Raw genomic sequence first — 23,322 nt, 5'->3', positions numbered from 1 at the left:
CTTCAGCGAATCGTAGATGTAGGATGTGTCAGCAAGCAGGACGTCTCCAAGGAACCTTCACGGTAGTGTTATGCCGAGGGCGTCGGACCCTTTTCCGGAACACTCAACTGCGGATCCACCATTTGCGGAAATTCCGCATCAAGACAGGCTGTATTGCCAGATCATAGCAGGACGTGGTTTTCGAGAATCTCCGGTCTGGCATAATGCCACGAAGGCTGCAGTGGACTAGCTCACCAAAGCGGCGGCCGTCATCTACGCGGCCAAGGGCGTACGCTTGAATACAGTCGTGCCAAACTTGATGGAGACACCGGACACGCTATTATGCTGGCAGTGACATCGAAGTACACATGGGCCTCATAGGCAACACCGTGCTGTTCCTGGTGTCCGATGGAGCAAGATATGTGACCGGACAAGAGACCGTGATACATGGCGGTATCGCGTCGACAGGACGTATTTAAATAGAGCAGGTGTTGGTGGTCGTTGCGAGTGAATGCGCAATCAAAACAACAAAAGTGTGAATCAAATTTAGCTTCAGCTGATGAGTAAGCATAAACAAAAGCTTCGTCCGCCATCTCTGTGTGATTAAGTACTAGACAAGCAGAAAAGACTTACTTGGAGACCTTCAACCCTGGCACACCAACAGCACTGGCCTCGGCATTCAGCGTCTGTATCTCGCCCTCCGCATACGGAATGCCCTCCTTTTTCCTTTTCTCTTCAGTCAATTGCTCGATCTCGCCAGGGAAATAGATTCTGTCAACACCAGCGGCCTTTTCCGACGTGGTTACCTTCTGGTATAAAAATTCCGCCCTCTCCACAAACTCCTCCTTTGTCATGAACAGGTCAGGCTTGATCGCCATGAGAAAATGGCCCACATCCGCCGGATCCGAGCTTGGATCGTAAGGTCCTTTCACACATCCTGCAAATGCCGAGCCAGAAAGGACTCCAGAGAACACATCCATCATGATAGCCAAACCCGACCCTTTCGGCCCGCCCATCGGCAGCATCACACCTTCAAGTGCTTCTTTCGGATCGTCAGTCGGCTCGCCGGCAGCATTCAACGCCCAGTCCTTGGGAATCTTCTCATTCCTTCGAAGCGCTTTGTAGACTTTTCCACGAGCGGCATTGGATGGTGCCATATCCAGGATGAACGGGTGATCGGCGCCTGGTGCTCCACATGCTATAGGCGAGACGCCGAGGATCTTCGACTTGCTACCCCAAGGTGGCAATGCAGGAGAGGAATTTGTGAAGACTAGAGCGAGCATGTTTGCGTCGATTGCTTGTTGGACTAGCCATGCTGACATGCCGAAGTGATTTGAGTGCTTTATTGAGACCATGCCTGAGTGATTAGAAGGTCAAGTTAGTTCATCGCATCGAAGCAGCCAATCTCTCGACAACACTCACCAATACCGAAGACTGTAGCCATCTCGATCGCCTTTGCCATGCCCATCTTGGCACCAACAAAGCCAAATGCATTCTTGGCGTCCACCTGTGCAACAGCAGGAGTGATCTGCTTCAACTCTGGTTCGGCTTTGACATCAATCGCACCTTTCTTGATCTTGGCAATGTACGAAGGCAATCGGTTGATGCCATGTGTGTCTACACCGCGCAAGTCTGCTGCTACCAGGCATTGAGCAATTGTCTGGGCATGTTCTTCAGAAAGTCCATGGCTTATGAGTAGTGACTCCGCGAATGTGATGGCATCAGCAGGTTGAACGTGTTCCATTTGGAATGCCGTATCGGACTTCGAAGACTGTATGGTTCGATGCAGTCGTATACCAGATTCAACGATGGAGGTTCCGTCTGCGAGCGGAGTTTCCTCCGTACAATTCGCCGAGCGAAGTCGGACTGGTATTGTATCCGATCCAAGGCCACAACGGAATGAATCATGTCGCGTTCATGACCATGATGATGTCCTGCCGCCATCTACATACATCCATAGCTATCTCAAGGTCAGTGATGACTGGTCAACATACCCTCTGGTCGCATATTCACAATCATTCACGTAGCGATTGAATGGTGAGCGACAATGGAGCGATGTTTCGGAGCCAAGTCCGTTGCTGCCAGCCTCAACAAGACCATTGTACAAAACCTGCTGGTCTCCCTTCACTCGATATCGTGTCATCCCAGCGCACCACCGCAACTCTGACGCCCTTTTCGAGCGACGCGTTCAAGATGGCCGAATTGCTAGTTCTACGTCAGCGGCGCGCTGTGATCCTGGTCTGCTCTCGTCTCCCTCCCGGTTTATGCAGGTCGGCGCACGCGAAGACGGCTGAGGCTCTCACACTACGCCCCCTTCTGGCCCACTGACGAGAATGGTATCCACCTTCACTGTAGCTCTGCAGTTAGAAGTACCTATGAATGGCGCCTGCGTTCAATATGCCGCAAGGTCTTCCGGCTCCTTCTCTCCTTAACCCTCTCTCATTGCGAAGAACTCGAAATGCCTGAGAACGCCACTCTCCTTCAAGGCTTTGAGTGGAACGTGCCGGCCGATGGCAAGCACTGGCAACGTCTTCTTAAAGCATTGCCTAGTCTGAAGAATGCCGGCATCGATAATCTGTGGCTGCCTCCAGGTTGTAAGGCATCATCTCCCGAGGGCAACGGGTACGATATCTATGATTTGTATGACCTTGGCGAATTCGACCAGAAGAACTCAGTGCGGACCAAATGGGGGACCAAAGATGAGCTTCTTGAACTCAGCAACAAAGCCAAAGAACTAGGGATTGGTCTTTACTGGGACGCAGTGCTCAACCATAAGGCCGGCGCCGACAAAAGAGAAAAGGCGCATGCCGTGGAGGTAGATAATGACGACAGGACGAAAGAAGTCACAGACCCATACCAGATCAGCGCTTGGCTCGGCTTCGATTTTCCTGGCCGAGGGGACAAATACTCGAAGCAGAAGTACCACTGGTACCACTTTTCCGGCACCGACTACGATGCTAAGAACGAGAGGAATGCCATCTTCAAGCTCAAAGGGGAGGGCAAGTCTTGGAGCGAGAGTGTCGATGATGAAGGGGGCAATGCCGACTACATGATGTTCGCCGATGTCGATTACTCACATCCGGAAACGCAAGAGGATGTGAAGAACTGGGGTGAATGGATCGTCAACGAAGTCGGTCTGAAGGGGTTCAGGTTAGACGCAGTGCAACACTTCTCGGAACGATTCGCAAACGACTGGGTGCAGCACGTACGATCGAAATGCGGAGACGCCATCTTCATGGTGGGAGAATTCTGGACCGGAGACACAGAAAACATGTTAAAGTGGTTGGATGCCATGGATCGAAAGTTCAGCTTATTCGATGCGCCGCTCCTCTACAACTTCAATCGGCTAAGCACAACACCTGACGCCGATCTCAGGACCGTCTTCGACAATTCTCTGACCAAGCGAGATCCAGTAAACTCCGTCACAGTGGTCATGAATCACGACACGCAACCAGGCCAGACTATGGACACCAAGATTGAAGGTTTCTTCAAGCCTCTAGCATACGCATTGATTCTCCTTCAAGATGCCGGATATCCTTGTCTTTTCTATGGCGACCTGTACGGCATGAAGGGTGATAGTCCGGAGCCTCCAGCTGCATCTGGAAAGATTCCGGACATGGCGCTCGCCCGCAAGCTCTACGCCTACGGTCGTCAAGATGAGTATCTAGATGATCCCAATTGCATTGGTTTCACCCGACTCGGCACTGCAGAACATCCAGCTGGCTTGGCATGCGTGATGAGCAATAAAGGCCCTGGAAGTCTTCGGATGTTCGTTGGAGAGATGCATCGAGGTGAAGTGTGGACTGATGTTCTCGGCTGGGAACAGGGCGAGGTTACCATTGGCGAAGACGGCCTCGGCGACTTCAGGTGCCCCGGCGTCAGCGTTGCCATCTGGGTGAAGAGAGATGCCGAAGGGCGGGATCGCTTCCCGGTCGAATTCGACAATGACATATACAACGAGGCATAATAAGTGGCAGGAGGTGGACTTAGCCTACCAGTGTCTGCGCTTCGATGCTGATACGTGCATCATCACAATATAACATAAGCCGCGACCGATCAAACGAGCTTGGCTGCAAACTTGTGACCTCTCTCAGGTTCATAGTTGTTGATTATTGATTACCAATAATCACTAGTTACTGTAATCATATGTGACTACGATTATGATTATGGAGTGAGTGATTAGTGACTATAGTTAGTAATCAGTCGGTTATTCCAAGGCAATACTAGGGTATATATTACACCTATAGAAGGTTTCAAATTCGCACTATTTCCTCCTGTTTCTATAGACAACAACATACCTAAAATGGGGCACGTCTATCGAGAGGTATGTAAGTCGAACATTAGTATACGAGGTCGCTAATTTGAATAGGTTGCTAAGTCTATATCTTCTTAAGAGGAAGACCTCTTACTACCGCTAGTATAGACCTCCGACTAGTTAACTAAGGCCTTCTTAGCACTACAAAGCTATTACCTATAGCTGTTACTAAAGGACGTACTAGCGACTTATCTAACTCTTAACTAAACCGACTCTTATATTACTCCTACTTAGCTATACTTCTAATAAGCCGGTATACTCTATCTCCGTTTTAGCCTCTTCCTATATAGACGCAAGTAGTAGCGGCAGGCACAATACGCACCTTCTACTATCGGATCTTTAACTAATGCTATACCTGCTTACTACTCCTTACGTTAGCAAGGGTCTAAGGACAAAAGTTAGTTGTTCTACGTAGTAATCCTTATATATCTAGAAGACATATAACTAGCGGTGCATAATATCTAGCAATCGAATGCAGGACACTATAGCCTATTCCGAGACATATTTAGGTCCTAGAAAGAATATTTAAGAGGTAGAAAGGGCTCTAGACCTAGCGGTAGCCTCGAAGGAAGATTGCGCCTAGAGGCCCCGGACGATAGAAACAGCCGGATTCTAGCTAGAATTGGTAGTCTACCGGATTATGCTTAGGACCTAGCAACGCGACACATTTACGCCTAGCTAACACTTAGAGGTTGTAAAGCGGCTAATTCTAAGGGTCCGCGTATATTTTGTCTATTGTAAGAGGGACTTGTTAGTATCGGTATAGAGGGTATCCGGGCATTATTCGCATAGCGTTTCTTACGAGATACTGTTTTATAGTTTTTATTTGCGTATCTTTGACATTATAATCTTAGGTGTATAAACAGTTCTATTGCCTATATCGCTGCGTAGGTGCGATTCTAACATAACTTTAGCTGAAAATGCGTAGTTGTTATACTATAGGCCTATATCTAAGTAGGCATAACGCTTAACCTGCAGTATTTGCGATATTTGTCCTTAGGCTCTTTATAGAAGACTTCTGCAAGCCGCTAAACTATAAAGAGAATGAAAGTAATAGTAGTATGTAGTATAGAAGGTGCATACGTATAGAAGAAGTTACTATAAAGAGCCTAAGAAGGAGGTAGGGTATACTGTCCTTTATTAAAGAAGTGGCATAGAAGGACTTCGAGGGGTTTTAATAAATGTCGGGCGCGGAAATTTTAAATGTCGGGCGCAGGTATACCCGGTAGAACATAACACTTAATTTCTAACACCTTCCGGCGTCTATATCTCGACAACAATACTATATATTAATACATAGTAAAGCGCGCTAAGGATAAGAAGTATAATATCTTAATATATGTTTAATTTAATAATAATATCTTATATAGTAGTAGCGTAGTTGTTATATAAGGCAAGCTAAAGCTAGCTTGTTAGTTCCGCTAATCTATCGACTTAGTATTTAACTAAATAGCGGCCGTTCTCGCTGCTAGCTCCGCGGAGGGTTGCTTGCTCGTAGATACCTAGTTTCCTTACCCTCTGTTCCTCCCTTAGCACCCTATCTGCCTAGCAAATTTAGTAAGTATACCGGTGCTAGCGGAGGAGGCATAGCGAGTCCTTATAGGCGGCCTAGAGCGTAGTTGCCTCTACTAAACTATAGCTGCTAATACTGTAGTTGCTAAAGCCTCTCGTAGCTCTACGGGTTGCCTCTCGGTCCCTACGTTATATACGGCTATATGTAACTCGCCTGCTGTTGCCTTCTAATTTAGTAAGAAACTTGGTATATAGGAGTAGGCAAGGAGGGCGGAAGCATCGCCTAGTACAGTTACTAGGGCTAGTAGTAAAGAATTTAGTTAGCAACGAGGCCTTGCTACGTAGTGCCCTATAGAAGGCCTTGTAGCTGTTGTTGCTGTTGCTTAACGAGCTTCGTTAACTTGTTAATCTTGTCTTCTTCTATAATAGCGGCTAGTTGTTATTGTTATGTCGGCCTTACTGTCGCTAGATCTATATTGTCGCATATAATATCTCCGTAGCAATAGAAGGTATAGTATCTATTAGAGCCTAACTTGCCCTTCTTACAACTATAACTAGCAGTGCTATAGTGCCTGTTCTTCGACGGCTAGCAACTACAACCCTTTAGCTTCTTCTAAGTCGCTTAAGAAGGCGCATTTAACTAAATTAGACGGACAGGTTTACCGTTGCGGCGTGCGAGTTGAGTTGCTGTATATTTAGGATATATATGCTTATGCCTCGAAGGGTCTCGTTAAGTGCCGTATTCGCTAGTGTTAGCTGCGTATAATAGCTAAGCGCGAAGTTGTCTCTTATAGCGCCTAACCTATAGATTAATAACATAGTTAGCAAGTCGCTTAGGCGACTAGCCGCCTAGAATATAGTAGAAGGCGTTAAATAGGTCTAGAAGCGGCATAGGGGTTAGCAAGCGGCTATTAACAAATAGCAATATCTCGTAACTATACGGCGCACCTATTGTCTTCCGGAAGGTATGTAAGCAAGTAGACATTGTATAGTCCGGATCTAACGCCTTCTAAGCCAACTCGGCCTCAATCTTAGCTTGTTGCTAGCAGAAGAGGTTAAGGCCTTTGTTGTTAATAGCGAGAGTAAGCTTCTATAACAACGGCTTGTCTAAGAAGGCCGTAGATATAGTGTTCTATAGCCTGCCCTTTATAGCGATATATCTCCGCGTATATGCGTTAAAGAAGGCCGCTATCTTAACAATAAGCGTAAAGATATCGTTGCGTATAGAGCCTAACTAGCCCTTAAGTCTAGCATAGCCGCTCTTAGCAGGCGACGTTGTCCGGAAGCTATAGTAAAGAAGGTCGTTAGTCTAGGCCTTTACATACTTCGTCTTATAAGGCTACTATTGCTAATTAAGGTATATAACACACTCTTGCCAAGATAGCAGTTATAGTACGTATTGCTTCATTTCTAGGCAGTTAGTATTAAACTCGGCTTTAGTTAGCGAGTTAATATAACGTCGATAGAAGGCAAGGAAGTCTTCTGCTATTTCCGAAGAGCGCTACCGTCTATTAACACTTACTCGACCGAGCTTGTCTATTACGTACGCCTCTATATTAGTATCTATATGCTATATATATAGGTATATTAGTACGCCTAGATATATAGCTTCTAAGGCGTTTATTTCGGCTCTGTCTCTATCGTAGAAGATAACCGCTAGATTGTCTAATTCTAACTCCTTAGATATCTAATTGAGGCTCTCGTAGGCGAAGCGATAGTTAGACTCCTTCTCGCCTATTATAAGGTAGTATGCTAATAGAAAGGTCTAGCCTATAGAAGTTATAAAGTTGATAGCGAGAAGCGGCAATTTGTACTTGTTAGTCTTATAGGTGCAGTCGATAATAAGGACATAGCTAGCCTCCTTATAAATCTGTACTATATTAGGACAGGCGAAGAATAAGGCAGTAAGTCGCTAGTCGTCGTCCGTCCGATAGGCGTACTAGAAGCTATCTTTCTCGAGTATCTAAAGCACTCGATTAACAGGTATATAGCTATTTAAATTCAAGGCTCTAATCTTCGCCTATTCGTTATAAATATCGCATATTACTAGACCTGTCTTCGACAACTCGTCGCTATTACTAACAAAGTAATTAAAGGTTATCTTAAGGACCTGTTTAGGAGATACGCCGCAACTGCGGGCGTTAATAAGGAAGTCTCTTACCTTGCTACCTCGATTGCGGCGCCTATAGATAGCAATTAAGGTTAAATTAACGCCTCTATAGTTGTATTAAGGGTGCTTACCGTATGTAAAGGTCTACTAGCTATTATACTAGGTCTTATCGACGGCAACGAGGTTAATCGTCGCCTTATACGGCTCGCTAGTTAGTATTATTATCTTTACCTTCTTCGGCGTAGGCGCTTCCTCGTTACCTTCCTTCTTCCGTCTACCCTTTAATCGACGACGACTAAGGCCTTTGTTATACTTTAAAGGAACCTTCTACTCGATACTATCTACCTTCTTCGTATCGCTAGCCTTAATCTACGCAAAACCCTTAACCTTACTAAATTGCATTAGCGCCTCGTACGCTTCTATATAACTATCGTATATAGTATTAGGAGGTATCGCGATTAGTGTATATTCGGCGGCGGTCGCTAGACCTCGAAACGATAGATTAAGGCCTTCGAAGTATTCCGGCTCTTCTACGCCCTCGCTATTACTACCTTTATTACTATCTTTATTAGCGCCGGCGGCATTATATTACGCGTCCGCCTACGTTAAATAGTCGTCGAGGAAGTAGTCTAGATCGTTAAGAAAGGCGCCTTCGTAGCTAGCGGCAGTAGAAGGCGGTATACTATCTATACTAGGTAAGGCGACACGATTTCGGTAGGTCGAGGTTAATATATAATAGTAGAGATAGGCGCGATTATTTTGTATAGTTTCCGCTAACAAATCTATCTGCTAAGTCTCGCCTAAGGCATTAGCCTCCCGACATCTAAAAATCTAGCGCCCGACATTTATAAAAACCTACTTCGAGTAGTATATTAGAGAGGCAGAAAAGGAGGGCTTATAGTTGCTATATCGGAGGGTTATAAGGAAGACGACAAAGAGCCTTCGGTATACGTCGGAGATCGTTCGAAGGGCCAAGGAATACTAGGAGCGTATAGCTAATAGTATTTAACAAGTAAGTAAGGGCATCGACTAGAAAGGAAGATATATAGCGCTAGGTTCTCGTCGCTACTTTAAGTTTAGTAGAAAACTATGCTTCTACTTAGAAGAGTGCTTTCTCGGGCTAAAATCGTAGTATCCGATACGGTAGACGCTATTTAAGGATCGGATCGATAGGGTTCTATACCGTCTAATCGATAGCGATAGTACTACCGGCGATAGTAAGGTTGTTGTTATTAATTAGGTATAATTAGTCGTAGACATTAGTATTCGAGCTTGCTATTGCACCTACCTATCGCGTTATATTAGCACTTTAGGGTCTAGCTAAGCCTAATAGATAAGCTTCGCTTAATACGGACGGCAAGGTCCGGACGGCTTAGCCGTACGCTAGCAAACTTAAATCTCGATATTTATTGTTTGGTTTAAGACAACAATATATTCGATATACGAGATAACCTACGTAAGAAGTATAAACCAACTTAGAAAGTACTAGAAAATTACGTAAATACCTAAGCATTAATATAGGAAAACGAGCCGCTAGATTAGATACTATTCTATAAAAATTCGAGCGATCTAAGCGATCTTCTATCCTCTAAAGCTAATAAAGCGCTGTCTCTAATACTAGACGAGGACACCTTATTCCTTTAATCTTCTAATTCTATTCGACTATCTACCTCGCAGTCCTCGAATATAGTATAGCCGATACCTCCGCCTATAGTTACCGAGTTAAGGAAACGTAGAAGGGGCAGGAACTAGCTAGATCTAGCGTTATAGGCGCATGCGAGAGCACTAAAAGATAGAGAGCCTTTAAAGGTCGATAGAGGCAGGCATAAGGCATTCTACTATATATACTACGACGATAACGACTCTAATCGGTACGCGTCTAATTCTAGTAACGCGCCTTAGTACCTAGCTAAGAAGCACTTTATATTCGTCGGCATTAAGAAACGGAAGCTTAAAGGTACTTATAAGAAGCAGACGAAGATTAACCTCTCGGCGCTATAGAAGAAGCAAGGCTCTATTAAGTCGGATAAGACGACGAATATACTTAAAGGCGCTACGGATAAGGACAAGTTTAGATACGCCCTCGCTCGCTTTGCAATAGCTAATAGTATCGCTTATACTACGCTAGTTACGAAGGAATTTAAGGACCTTATACTAACGGTTAATCTATATATAGAGGAGGTTCTTCTTAAGAGCTATACTTTACTGTTTCCTCGTATTCTATATAACTTCGAGAGCTAGCGAGAAGGGGTCAAATAAGCACTATTAGCAGCGCTTAGTTGTATTTACTTTTGTACTAATATATAGAAGTCTTAGTATAGCTATAAGTTCTTCTAAGCCGTTAATTGCTAGTATATCAACCTATAGGGCCGCCTAGTCTAAATACTACTAGATTTGCTATAACTTCTACCTAGCTCTTATACTAGCGACTTCCTTGCTAAGAGTGTCCTGCCTTGCTTCTTAACCTTCGAGATAGCTAGCAAACTTAGCTAGATAACGACTAATAGCGGCTCTAATAACAATACACTTAGTGCCGCTATTAAGCGCTTCCTAGACTCGCAAGGCTACTCCTAGAAGAACCGCCGCCTCCGCTATATTAGCTATATTCTTAACCGTATAACTATAGCCTTTATGTTTGCTAAGGATGTAGAGGCTGCTAAGAGTAAGGACTTTAACTAAGTGCTTAGCAACGATAGCGATAGCGTCTTAATCTCGAGGTAGCTCGATATAGATATTAAGTCCTTTATTAAACAAGGTCTATTATAACGGTTATTCGCACTCGCTAAGCTTCTACATAAGAACGATAATAACAACATCTTCTAAGAGGTCTATAAGGCCTAGCTACAACTGCTATATATAGTGCTAAAGATCCCCGGTAAAACACGCTAGAATAGCTAGCTTCTAATAATAGAAGAGGCTATTTAAACTAGGCTAATCTTAAACACCTTCTTCGATAGAATACCGTACCTACGCGAGTTTAGCTTAGCCGACGACGACTAGAAGGTCCTTACCTATATACGGAAGTTTCTTAGTCTATTTAAAGAGGTTACTCTTCGGCTCTAAGGCTATACTATTACATTCGATATATATTAAGAGTCTATAGAATACCTAAGAAGCTATTTCCTTCGCTTAGCTAGTAAGAACGCCTACCGCAAGGTCCTTATTAGGTCTATTAATATAGCTAGAGTGCTATTCGACAAGTACTACGACCTTAACTAGAAGAGCCCTCTATATGTTACTATAGTCTTGCTATATCCAAGCCGACGACTTGCCTAGCTTAGAGGCCGCTTAGCGGTAGATATAGACACTACCTTGTTGCAGTCTATAGCGCTTTAGAAGGACTATAAGACACGCTTCGGACGTAGCTATTAACTACTGTCTACGCTATAGCGCTTATTTAAAGGACTATCGGACCTTAAGCGCTAGCAAATTAAGTCTCAAACTAACCTAGTTGCTACTAATTAGGACCCCTTCGAAGCCTTTATTTATGCTAGTCTAATAGTACTGCTACTAGTTAGCCTCGAGAAGCTAGTTATAATAAGTCCTATTAACTAGTAGATTTAATAGTAGAAGACCTACGATGCAGCGTTATAGTAACTAGCTATTAATATATTGTTAGCCTTTACTATATCCGCCGAGTTAGAGAGGACCTTTAGTATAAGCCGCCGTACTACTCGATAGGACCGTATATATATAAGTAGTAACTATATTCGTATAAACGAGTACTCGAAGAACTAGATAAAAACAGGGGTTGCTAAGGTACTATTAGAATTAGCTATACTAGAAGAGGTAGAAGAGGAAGGACTATTACCGGACTTATACTTAGTCTTAGGCGCTATCGATAGTAACGACCGCCTATAGATCTACCTCGTTCTTAACCCTAAGCATTACTATAGGTACTAATTATATAATTACGTAATTATAATTACTAATTACTCACTTATTATTAACTATGATTATGATTACAGCCGCTGACTAGTGAGTACTCAGTAATCAACTTCTATGCTCAGGTTTCGTCGCTTGAAAAATTCCACAATATCAAGGCTCTAGAGGCAGATTGTCCGAGTCATCTATCCCTGATAATTCGCAGACCACCTCCTCTTTCACGACTGCTCTAATGGAAGTTCGGATGCTCTTGAATCTGCTTTACAATGGCGGAGACCCGGCTTGAACACGCTACAGGCTGGTATTCTGGTTAAGACCGTTTCTACACGTCTACGATCCTCGATACCGTAGCCTGCCTATTGCTGCGGCCACGGCGCCTTCCCGAGACAGACTAGGATCCCTTTCCTGGAGGCTTCGCGCCATAGCTGCGACCGCTTGATACTGTGTGAACCCTTCCCTGAGCATTCGCTGGTACGCAGCTTGCGCTTGCGAAGCTTGGATGGCCATTGCAGATGGCTGCCTGACTGCAGCTTGAGAGCTCGACCTCTTCCCCACGATGTGGTCGCTCGTCGGATCGTGGCTCTGGCACTCGTGAACCATGGTAGATGGTGCCGTGGTTGGCCTTCACAACACCTGTCTTAGCGACACCTTGACGGCCATATGTGGTTATTGGAAGTACAAGGCATTGGTTCTGTTCGAGTTTTTGGACTACGACATAATTTTGGAAACGCTGGTCCACGCCGTCCCCTGGAATCGTGAAGACACGTCCAATCTCGAAGAACCGGGCATCCCGAACCCCGAAGAGATTGCTTGCTGGACCTGATATGGACAGTTGATCGAGATCTGCTGTCAAGCTTGACGTTCCAGAAGGACCCGCGAGAGAGCCATAATCACTGAGGTAGCCCAAAGTGTTGCTAGTGTTGGCGCTCGCTGTTGATTCGGACACTTGCTCAGAGATGTACCGACAGGTCTCAGGCGAAGGCGTGCTTGGCTTTGGACGGGGCCGTGGGTTCGTTGGTGGTCTCGGATCAGTGGTTCCCCCGGGGCGTATTCTCCGTCCCTCTTCGTCATCAGGACCGGGCGGCGTATATTGCACTTCTGATGAACTTGTCGACCTTCTCAGTCCGGCTTCCGACTGCCTTCGTCGCCTTCGCTGCTGCTGCTGCTGCCCACCATGCCTCTGCATGTCAAAGACTGAGCTGTAACTGCTCGAGGCTTAGTTACTGGTGTTTTCCCTAACCCTCCAGCATCGGTGTCAAGCTCTCCTTGGGGCTGATGGTTCCAGTGTTCTTCGGAGGTGTAATGAATGTTAACTCGACGGGACAGACATTGCACTCAGTTGTACGAGCGCTGCGCGATCGCAATGCGCTGCGAAAACCTATCACGGCATGTACTATGAACAAATCCACAGCAGTTGCCTGCAGGTCTTGATTGGCGGCCTCTCCTGCAGACTGGCGTCTCAGAGCACTTACCTATTACAAGCCCTCGCCACTTCCCCGAGCCCCCGCCCGAGCCCTAGCTGCCCATCGATCCCTAAGCAATACTAAATGAATATCTTCGTACGTACGATCGGAGTCTGCACAATATTATTATTTCAATGCCTCGTCCAATGGCCAAACTGTTGGAAGTGCTGCAACGATGCATGGCAGATATCCATAGGCTGGCCTTGGAATTGGTTACGGAGACCGCTGATTGACACTTTCTACTATCGATGGGACTATATTGGCGGGATTGAGGGCATCTGGGCATGGGTTCCGGAGAATCTGGTTGAAGCTGTCGATGCATGGATGGGGTGGGAACAAGACAACCGATGAACGGTACCTTATTATGCTCAGGACAGATTGAAAAGGGAAAGGGGCACAGGAGCGTTGGAGGAGGAACACAAAGTCGAGAACCTGAAGACCCGGACGCAGAGAATGGATTAATCGAAGCTGAAGACTTTGCATCTCTCATCAGCGGACGAAGACATCCTGAAAGAGTTCAGCCCAGCCCTGTCAAGTCTTAACGACCTAGGCATCGACCGAATCGACAACGCCGACCTTTTGGCCCTTCCATCCTTTCTGCAATCCATACAATCCCCTCTCCAACACTTCTCCCTCGGAGAACCCCATCCCAGCAACGAAATGACAAATCTCAACATTATTACTTCAGTGTGCACCCGTCACCTCGAGTCTCTGAAGACCGGTCTCGCGGCCATCAAGACCACATGGAAATCTGGAACGACATCTCCTTTCCCGAGTTCGACCATCAAGCTCCAAAACGTTGCCCCCCTAGCCATCGACACTGGTCGCTCAAATCAGACGAGACAGAGAAAGGAATTTGAAGCGTGGGCGGACGGGTTGGGCATTCTCACTTGATACCTTCTCAGGAACTGAAGGACATGTAGCGAAAGTTAAGAATTAGCATAGCAGCAGGAAAGGCAACATGAGTTGGAAAGCAAGATGTACTGGAGCGGAACGAGGCGTTGCGTCGATGAATGAAAAATGCTATTACGACGATGTATCGGCTTTTGTCTTCTGCTTCTGCTTAGAGCGTATACATCTCGTCCTCACTCGACTCGCTCTCATCCTCGTCATCCATAGCACGAAGTGCGGCATAGCCCATCTCTACTGGCGACTCATGTGGCCCGCGTGGAACACAGAAAGGCTTCGAGTCTTCCGTTTCGTTCTCCGCTGCAAGATCTTGGATCTCTCCTAGCGCCTCCCTGGCCTCCTGTGTCTCATAGGTGTCTCGTCCAGGCTTGACATCGTCCTCAGCGTCCGCCAGTTCAATGGTCAGGCCAAAGCCACCAAGGCTATCCACTCTAGGCTTCGAGTACGGACAGACGCTTCGGACCCGCTCATGCAAGACGTCGATGAGTTCTCCCAACTTTACACCTTTGCCAAGAGCTTCGTGGGTCGGCTTCCAATCCAGATCGAAATTCTCTTCTAGCATGCGTTCTTTGCAATGTCTTGCGCAGGCCCTCGAGTCAATATCGATGGTCGAGACCTTGATTGGGAGAGGAGGCTGAGTGATATACATCTTGCGAAAGATGAGGTTGGGATTGGACCGGGGAAATTTGGTGGTGATCTGAGGAAGCTGGCGTTGCTTCAAAGGGGACGAGTCGTTGACGCAGGACTGTACGAAGAATGGATTGAATGTGAATTGCGATGGGACGATTGCTATACGGCGGAGAGAATTTGTGTTCAAATGTAGCAGACAACAATGTTGTCCTCGAGTGGTGTTAGATTCGTCAAGGTCAAGGACGAGCTTATGATTGAGCCAAGTCGGTCGTATTTAATTTCAAGGCAAGGTCGAAGCTAATCAGCGGAAATCCGATATGACATAAAATGCTTGCGCGTTTGCAATTGCTTGTGATCAACAGGCAGCCACCTGTTATTCACTCAGCACGACTATCAGCTGATGCTGATAGAGCCAGCAGACTCCGTGGCTATCGCTTCTCCATCTTGCCTCTCTGATGCTCTCCACATTGATCACCAAGTAGCCTGTCGATAGAACATGCATTTCCACGTTGGCGGAATGTAGGAGCGTTCGAGAAGAGGGGATGTTGCTTCGAGAGACACAAAGAGTGCAATGCTTAGTCAGCATATCTGCACGTGATCATGACCCGGCGTCGGCAAGCGAAGTCCGTCGGCGTTCGCAGGCTCTGACTCCTGCCTTCGCTTGACGCGAGCAACCACTCTGCGCAGACACAGACACACACCGTATTCCCAGCAAGCACCTCCTGCGCGCAGCCCAGCGCCTTCTTCCTTCAAATTCCCTTCAACCAGTCGTCAATTCACGGAGAGCGTGACTCTCTGCGAAGCCATCAGCCTGTGAGATACCGTCCACACTGCTTCCATCACATCTGTGCGGGAGCCAAGAGCGAGGATTTTGGCGGTGATCACGATTGCTAACCATTTGAACACATTGCGCACAGGGCGGCGTCTGGGAGATCAGTGCGAGTACGACTGGACTTGGCAAGATGAGTCCGCGCTCGCCGTCGCTCTCCGAGGGCGAGATCAGCAGCCGCAGCCGCAGCGGCAGCAGAGACGGGGAGAAGGTTACAAAGAACGCGCCTCGATATGCCAGCACCACTGTTAATACCTCGCCCAGACACACTCAGACGTCTTCATCTCGAGCTTCGCACTCGCGCCCGGCGGGCAGGGGAAGGGACGCTCTGATGTCCGATAGGAACGCCCACTTCAACGGATACGGCACAGACAGAGACACACGTGATCGCTCGCGCTCGCGCTCGCGCTCGCCATTCAGAAGAGATCGCTCAGGCTCGAGATCGCCATTCCGCGCCGACAGACGGAGCGGAGGCGGTGGCAGTGGCGGTGGCAGTGGCGCGGAGAAGCGACGCCGCCAAGACGACCACTACGGCAAGAGCGCATCAGACACGCGCCGACACAAGGTCTACGAGGACCGCCTGGTACAGCGAGGCAGCTATCGAGATGCAAATGGAAGCGCAAGTGGAAGCGGCGCTGGTGTTGGATACGCCAACGTCAAGCATGCCCGGAATCGCAACACCCGCGAGCCACACGGCCGTCATGACCGCGACAGAAGCCGATCGCCATACCGAGCTCCAGGCGCACCCGCATCCGCATCCGGCCACGAACGCCCATCAAGCAGACGCGGACCATCCGGCCAAGCCGACGCGCCTTCCGACCCTGGCAATTCAAGACGTGCAAGTACACCTTCTGCAAATGATGTCCGTGGTACTAAGAAAGACAATTCTCAACCAGAGCAGCCATCCCGACAACCGACGGTGCAGTCTGACGAAAACGACGCCCGGAACGATGCATCGTCAAGACCACTCACTGATACTACTCGCAGCGAGCCCGTGGCAGATGCAGATGCTCCAGAGCCTCAGCCTCAACCACAGCTCTCTGAAGCCGAGCTGATCGAGCAGCGCCGCAAGAAGCGCGAGGCCATTCGAAAGAAGCATGCCGCAGCGTCAACGAATGATTCACTGTTGCGAGCCACGCTGGAGTCGAATTTGCCCTCTACTTCCACCACACCATACCACGAAAGCAGTGGCCACGGCTCAGAAGCCCAGTCGCCCCCGTCGTCTTTGAACTCGCCGAGAACACCTCGAGATGTTTCAACTCCTGGCTCGCCGGCGTCCATCAACGATGAAGACCTCATGAATCCCATCCAGATGACCGCTAATGCTGAAGACCAAGGTCAGTCTGCCGCCGACTACGATCCAAACCAGGACATGCATGAGGACAGGCCAGGTCACAAACGGCAGGACTTGCAGGACCCAACAGCCCACGCCAATGCAGAACCTGCACAGCCAGCACCTGCACCGGCGCCGAAGAAGCCCAAGGACGACTTCGATATGTTTGCCGATGACGACGATGATATGTTTGCAGCAAATGATGCACCTATCAAGGTAGATGCCACTAAGCAAGCTCGTGCCCTCGATGAAAGCCTCTTGGACAATTGGGACTATCCCGATGGTCACTATCGCATCATCAATGGTGAGCTCCTGGATGGTCGGTATGCTGTGGAGAAGCAGATCGGTAAGGGTACTTTCGCCACCGTGGTGAGAGCGCGTGACACCCAAACCAACGCTATGGTTGCCATCAAGATAGCTTGCCGAAACGAGACAATGTTCAAAGCTGGTCAGAGGGAAATGCAGTTCCTGAACCGTCTCAACGAAGCCGATCCGGAGGACAAGAAGTACATCATCCGCCTCCTGCGCGACTTCATGCACAAAGGTCATCTCTGTCTGGTATTTGAGGGCCTGGAGATGGACTTGCGAGAGACGTTGAAGAAGTTTGGTCGGGACGTCGGCATCAACCCGGAAGCCATCCAGATCTACACACGGCAGATGCTGCTCGCTCTGCTTCACATGAAGACCCAGGAAGTCCTTCACGCCGATCTGAAGCCAGACAACATCCTGGTAAGCGCCGACAACAAATACATCAAGATTTGTGACTTTGGTACCGCCACACTCCAGCAAGATGCCGAGCTCACTCCATACTTGGTCTCACGCTTCTATCGTGCTCCAGAGGTTATTCTGGGCATGGAGTTCGACTATGGCATCGACATGTGGTCAATTGGCTGTACACTGTACGAATTGTATACTGGTCGCATCCTGTTCAATGGCTCGGACAACAACAATATGCTTCGCGTCATTCAAGAGTGCCGTGGTAAGCTACCGAACCGCCTGATCAAGCGTTCCCAGCTTGCGGACAAGTATTTCGATGAGGCATTCACTTTCCACGCCCTGGAGCGAGACAAGATGACAGGCAACCTTGTTCAGCGCCCGATGCACTTCTCGCAGGGCGTGCACGGCAGAGACCTGAAGTCGAGGCTTAGTGCCAATGCGAAGAAGATGGATGCTACGCAATTGAAGCTACACACTGCATTCGTCGACCTCCTCGACAAGTGCTTGCAACTCGACCCAGAGAAGAGAATTAAGCCGAAAGATGCGCTGCGGCATCCATTCGTGAGCGACACAAAGCGCGACACGCTTGGCAATGGCAAGCCGAAGACAGCACCGCCCGCTGCGACCAAGATCTTCCGCCCTGCTGTCGTGCAGCGTTCCGGCTAGACTCCGCACGCTCGCAGGAAACCCAAAGAGCAGCCCGAGTCATCTCTTGGCTGTTTACCCGTTGAGGGAAAGGAAAATACCCCATGCGTCATAAATATGAACCTAGCAAGCTAGCATGGACATCGTACATGAAAACACGACCACAGCATGCTTTTGTGGTCTCCGCGTAGACGACTTCGCAATCATCCGACGCTTGTGTTATGACGTCTTTTGGACATGTTCGAGAGGGAAAGCAACCGATTTGAGAGTAGAAGGAGCATGGGTGGAGGATAGAGACATGCGGTACGGGAACAAAGTCGTACGAATGCATCGGCAGAGCAGCGGATACAGGAGTAGGCATAGCCTTGCGGCCACATACGGTCTTACCACAGTAAGCATGCAACAGGGTGGCAATCACACATGAAGCATCTGCTGATAGTGGACTGCTCCCTCCATTTCCGTCTTCCTTGTTTGAGTTGTGTGATCACTTCCGTCAGCAGTAGTGCACGAGTGATGGGATTGTGATGTGATGGGGATGACGGAGATGCAGGGACAGCAGTGGCGTGTGCATAGTTCCGAATCGAGCGCCTGTGATTGCATGTTGACGACTGCGAAAGCGAAGTGGGTGAGAGACGAAGCAAAGCTTGCATTATGGAAATGAATGGTTGAATGGTGCCGTGTTTCTTGTTATCAGCCAGCTTTCTTCCCTTTGAGGTCTTGTATCCACCCATATTATTCATAGTTGATGGTATTTCGAATGTCATGAAGAGCGCGCGCGAGCCTGATGTTGTTGACCTAAGGCTTTCTCGTCACTCTCGTTTTTTTTGAATGATAACTGCACCTGCTGGCCGCAATAATGCGTCGCGACGAATGAACATGGTCGAGTACCAGAGGACAGGGAACAACGCCTTTTCGATACCTCTTGCTTCTGGCTTAGACAGGTCTCCCGTTAATCTTTGCTTGCTCCAGTCCCGCCTCCAAGAACCAATACTAGAAATTTTCCAAAAGCATTGGGGGCGAGTCTACAAAAGAAATCGTTGTTCGGATGTTTGAGAAATGTTTTTATCCTATACGAGGTGATCGGTAGATAGCACCTCATCGTCGGCGTGTTGGAGAAAATTTTCCCTAATCATGGAGGCAGGCATTGTGTCATTTCACATTGTCGCCTGGGAAAAGGCGAGCCTGATGGGTAAGCAAACGTTGCACTATCTGCGGTAGTCATATGCCCTACAAGGAGAGAGGATTGGTCTGATTGATAGCTAGGACAAAAAGGAGATGATCTGAAGCATCGGATTTGGATGTCTTAAGAAAAGTGATGATATATTCAAGACGCTCAGCGCAAGAGTGGTTTCTTGCGAGAAATAGTTATATTTCCCGACTGCTGTAGTTCTATTGAGAGTTGAACAACAGGGATATTCAACAATGATAAACACAATCTCAAAGCCGTCGAATACTTACCACAGCATAGCATTCACTCCTACTGTGGTTCAAAGAACGTATTGCTAACCTTCTACGAACTGACTCGTTCTTCGCACAGTAGCCATATTGTATGTATCGTCGTCTTCAAAAACAAGACCATCGACGGGATTTTACTCTGAAGTAGCGATTTCGATGCGTTCTCGGAGAACGCAGTGCTAATCGAATGGCGTGAGAAGTCTATACTGTACATGATCGGGGTCCTAATGAAGTGTGGACGCATCCCATCCCATCCCGTGACAAGCGGTGAACGGGACCATCGGAGAAAAGATCGCGACACAGTAGTTCACATCTGAGACAGAGAGCGAGTTCCATGGTACTGAGGTGTGCTTGTCTTTCTGGCTGCCACATGTTCTTCATTGGCTTGAAATCGAACCAGCCCAGCCGTCGAGACGCATATGCTGTAGTAAGCAGTATGCAAGACTAAGCTCTACTAGTCTTGGCCTTGCAGTAGTCGCGCTTAAATTTTCGTCATCACGAGACGTGGATTCAGGTGTGAGGCTTGCAGGTGGATGGATGGGAGTATGTACTGTATTCCGATGCTTGACGTGTCACGAGTGCCGCGGAGGAAGGGCGAGAACGTTGGTCAAGCCGATGCGTCTACAGGACAGAGGCAGGGTCTTGAGTGGCTGCTATTGCATTCTCGGTCATATTCTGTTACGCCCCATATGTGCGTTGGTGAGCGCGCTAGGAGTGCAGTGCATCATTGCTGCGGGAGATGTGACGCTCTTTTACTGAGCGTAGCTGATGGAAGGCTCTGGCAACTCCGAAGGTAGGGATTATATGCATTCTGGTTGCAATGGTGATGCTGATGGCGGAAGTCTGATGAGTCCTTGGGAGACATATCGTTGGTGATCCTGACGTCCTTCGAGGGTCCCGGCAGTTGTGGTTGCTATCTTGGCCGTCTTACCTATAATCGATGTAGGACAAGAGTCTAAGGGCACAGTTCCAGGGTCTTGATTGGTACAACAGCAGTGCTCACTTCTGCCAGAGGACCTATTTCGGGATAGGGAGATCTGAGTGTCTGTGTCTTGGTGGTCGTTGAGAGTACCCATACCGGACCCCTTGGTCGCTCACAGCTTTCACTGCAGAAGGGGCCCAGATCGTTAGGTGCAGGGGTACATGCCGCAAGATATGTAGGCGTTGATAGACAGGTCGGCAGTGTGCAGCTTGCGACATTTCTCCCGTAGTACCAGCGGTACGATCGAGGTTGCCACTCCAAATGGATGTCACAAGCCGGGCTGCCGCGTTGCTGCTTCGACTCCGACTGTACGAGTAGGCAGCATTCACGAGCATCGTTCTCTCGTTCGCCATGGATGTGGATCCAAGATTCCAAGCTTCCTGGCGGCTTGTGTTGGACGAACTGCCTGCCGTGAGAGCCTGAGGATGCTCTTCAAACGCTGGTTGTCACACTTTGCGGCCGGCCTTACGCTGCGGGCTTGGCCTAGTGATGTACATGCAAAGTCATTGACACGTTTGGCAGGATTGGCTTCTCGTGTGGTCCCGCTGGACAGGACAGTAGTACCTCTGCTGGGTGGCTGGTCGGGGGAGAGCTCTGCTGGCCTGGCCTAGGTTTGTCTTGGATGTCAGGAGTTTTAGTGAAAGCTTAACCAGAGGAGTGGAACAGCCGTTCCGCTAGTAATTACTAGCAATAAGCTCCCGCAATCCTCCTGTTTTGTGGCGTTGAAAACTACTCGGCGGTAGTAACGAATTAGGTTAAGAAGGGCGCCTCTCTCGAGCCTATCGGTTAACTATTGCTAACTATCGTAGAAGCGGCTATTTAACTATTATAGAAGTAGCAATTTTGCAGTAAAAGAGACTATTATATAGACTAAGAGTTGTTGCTATAGAATTGCTATATAATTACCGCTTTCTACGACTATAGCGGAAGGCCTATCTACGCTAATTACTATCTCGTCGACCTCGTTATTATCTAGTACGTAGTCTACGAGTAGTTGCTAGCTTACTAGCGGTTAACTAGCGGTTACTATTAGCTCGAAGGCGGCGGATACTAATTTCGTATAGTTTAGACTACCTATTACGATAATGCGATATTACGACTACTGCCGCATTATAAGGCTCTTTATTGTATTTAGCCTTACGAATACTATCTACTACTACCCTCTTCCGCTACTAATCGCGCCTATAACGACAATACTAGTAGCTTCGCTACTTTAAACCGTCCTTTGTTCTCGGCGACCTTGCCTCCTCCTATATATTACTTATATACCCCTTTAATACCTCGAACCGGTCCGGATCGTACGTTAATCCGTATTTAGGTATATTAAATAGCTACTCTCGAATATCGATAATATTGTATAGAATGCGATCCGGCCTAAAGAACGACGACGGCGGCGGCGGCACTAGTTTAGACATTATAACGATAAGGATAAGAGCTATAAGATGCTATTGTAGCTATTAGAAAGAGCCTAGTTTATATAACAAGAATGCACTTATAAAGAGCCGCGGAGGTGCTAGAGGTGCGGTTAGAACTAGCAGTATAACCGAGAAGGTTATTACGGTACCAGAAGAGGATAAGTACCGTCAAATGCTAGACCAACACTACTGAATCAGTAGATAACGCCCTCCGGAAGGTAACCACTGATCGAAACAGTGGTACGCTAAATTTCCTGACATCCAAGAGGACCTCTGGCCTGGCCTGGCCTGGCCCGGCGGGACACATAGCTGCCGCTTGACGTCGACAGTTGTGCTGCAGTGCGCGGCGGGAATGTCAGGAGGGTGTGCGACTAGTAGGAATGGCAGCAGGTCGCCACTGGAAAAGGGCCTTTTGGACATGCCTTGCGCGCGGTTGCACAGAACGCATGCATGGACTTCTCCGTTCTGCCTGGCCGCGGTGTCACCAGGATCGGAAGTTTTTGATCGTCTGAGGCAGACGCTGTGGCCGCTGAAGGTGGAAGCAGGATGTCAAACCTCGTCCGGAATGCCGGATGCATGCCTCAGGCGATCAGCATAGGTACGGAGGACTGATCTGTAACTTGTTGGAGTTGGGATTCTGGTCGTGCGTGTAGCACTGGGGATGGATGCATGCACATCGCACATCCTTCTACAATACGTACCGTATAGTACAGTACACCAGGTTGATCATTCGCTTCGCCTTATCAGAAGCCGCCGTATTTTCGCCGTGGGCTGGGCTGGGCGGGACTGTCGCAGCTCCGTCTAGAATAGTCCTCGTGCGTGCATGATCCTCGCTTTGCAGGACCAAGCCAAGCACAAGCACCACGGTATTCTACGGCGCCCAACCTCACGACACAGCGCAGCGCATATCGAAGGCCAGCGGCGGCGAATAGGAACACGCACGGAACACGAATGTCCAAGACACCGGCAGTGAAGTTTTCCACGTGCTGCACACAGCTTCGCACTGATCTGTGATCCCCGCTATAGGGCACACGTCGGGGTCCCTAATCGTGCGATCTATAACACTTGGCGCGTATTTGCTTGCTAAGAATATTATTAGTATATAGCTAGATAACTAAAGTAGGATATCGGATATATATTACT

General features: G+C 48.1%; 6 protein-coding genes across 6 annotated transcripts; 3 read left to right on the top strand and 3 right to left on the bottom strand.

Moving 5' to 3' along the window:
• Positions 1–28: 28 nt before the first annotated feature.
• MYCFIDRAFT_179842 (uncharacterized protein) lies at positions 29–572 on the bottom strand (the record flags this gene model as incomplete). The annotated part of the gene is made up of 3 exons (XM_007933854.1): positions 29–89; positions 120–316; positions 348–572. The coding sequence occupies 3 exons, from the start codon at positions 570–572 to the stop codon at positions 29–31; spliced, it is 483 nt and encodes a 160-aa protein (XP_007932045.1).
• Positions 573–608: 36 nt separating this feature from the next.
• Positions 609–1,723, bottom strand: MYCFIDRAFT_42291 (uncharacterized protein; the record flags this gene model as incomplete). The annotated part of the gene is made up of 2 exons (XM_007933783.1): positions 609–1,336; positions 1,402–1,723. 2 exons carry the CDS (start codon positions 1,721–1,723, stop codon positions 609–611), a joined length of 1,050 nt encoding a protein of 349 aa, XP_007931974.1.
• A 714-nt stretch (positions 1,724–2,437) lies between these two features.
• MYCFIDRAFT_205450 (glycoside hydrolase family 13 protein) lies at positions 2,438–4,241 on the top strand (the record flags this gene model as incomplete). Its single annotated transcript, XM_007933853.1, has 1 exon — positions 2,438–4,241. One exon carries the CDS (start codon positions 2,438–2,440, stop codon positions 3,944–3,946), a length of 1,509 nt encoding a protein of 502 aa, XP_007932044.1. The 3' UTR covers positions 3,947–4,241.
• A 7,821-nt stretch (positions 4,242–12,062) lies between these two features.
• MYCFIDRAFT_179839 (uncharacterized protein) lies at positions 12,063–15,916 on the bottom strand (the record flags this gene model as incomplete). The annotated part of the gene is made up of 21 exons (XM_007933852.1): positions 12,063–12,092; positions 12,174–12,325; positions 12,357–13,016; positions 13,042–13,245; positions 13,294–13,334; positions 13,384–13,461; positions 13,488–13,631; positions 13,663–13,739; positions 13,769–13,792; positions 13,835–13,946; positions 13,967–14,084; positions 14,109–14,172; positions 14,226–14,307; positions 14,341–15,050; positions 15,126–15,151; positions 15,185–15,286; positions 15,312–15,377; positions 15,409–15,561; positions 15,596–15,693; positions 15,719–15,859; positions 15,903–15,916. 21 exons carry the CDS (start codon positions 15,914–15,916, stop codon positions 12,063–12,065), a joined length of 3,096 nt encoding a protein of 1,031 aa, XP_007932043.1.
• A 674-nt stretch (positions 15,917–16,590) lies between these two features.
• PRP4 (serine/threonine protein kinase) lies at positions 16,591–18,740 on the top strand. Its single transcript, XM_007933851.1, has one exon. The coding sequence runs from the start codon at positions 16,930–16,932 to the stop codon at positions 18,346–18,348; it is 1,419 nt and encodes a 472-aa protein (XP_007932042.1). The 5' UTR covers positions 16,591–16,929; the 3' UTR covers positions 18,349–18,740.
• Positions 18,741–19,095: 355 nt separating this feature from the next.
• On the top strand, positions 19,096–19,755 carry MYCFIDRAFT_205448 (uncharacterized protein). Its single transcript, XM_007933850.1, has 2 exons — positions 19,096–19,516; positions 19,600–19,755. The coding sequence occupies exon 1, from the start codon at positions 19,156–19,158 to the stop codon at positions 19,378–19,380; it is 225 nt and encodes a 74-aa protein (XP_007932041.1). The 5' UTR covers positions 19,096–19,155; the 3' UTR covers positions 19,381–19,516; positions 19,600–19,755.
• The last annotated feature ends 3,567 nt before the right edge of the window (positions 19,756–23,322 follow it).

This window comes from Pseudocercospora fijiensis (genome assembly GCF_000340215.1).
Source record: "Pseudocercospora fijiensis CIRAD86 unplaced genomic scaffold MYCFIscaffold_12, whole genome shotgun sequence".
NCBI classification, from domain to species: domain Eukaryota; kingdom Fungi; phylum Ascomycota; class Dothideomycetes; order Mycosphaerellales; family Mycosphaerellaceae; genus Pseudocercospora; species Pseudocercospora fijiensis.
This window is presented reverse-complemented; position numbering and strand designations above follow the sequence as displayed.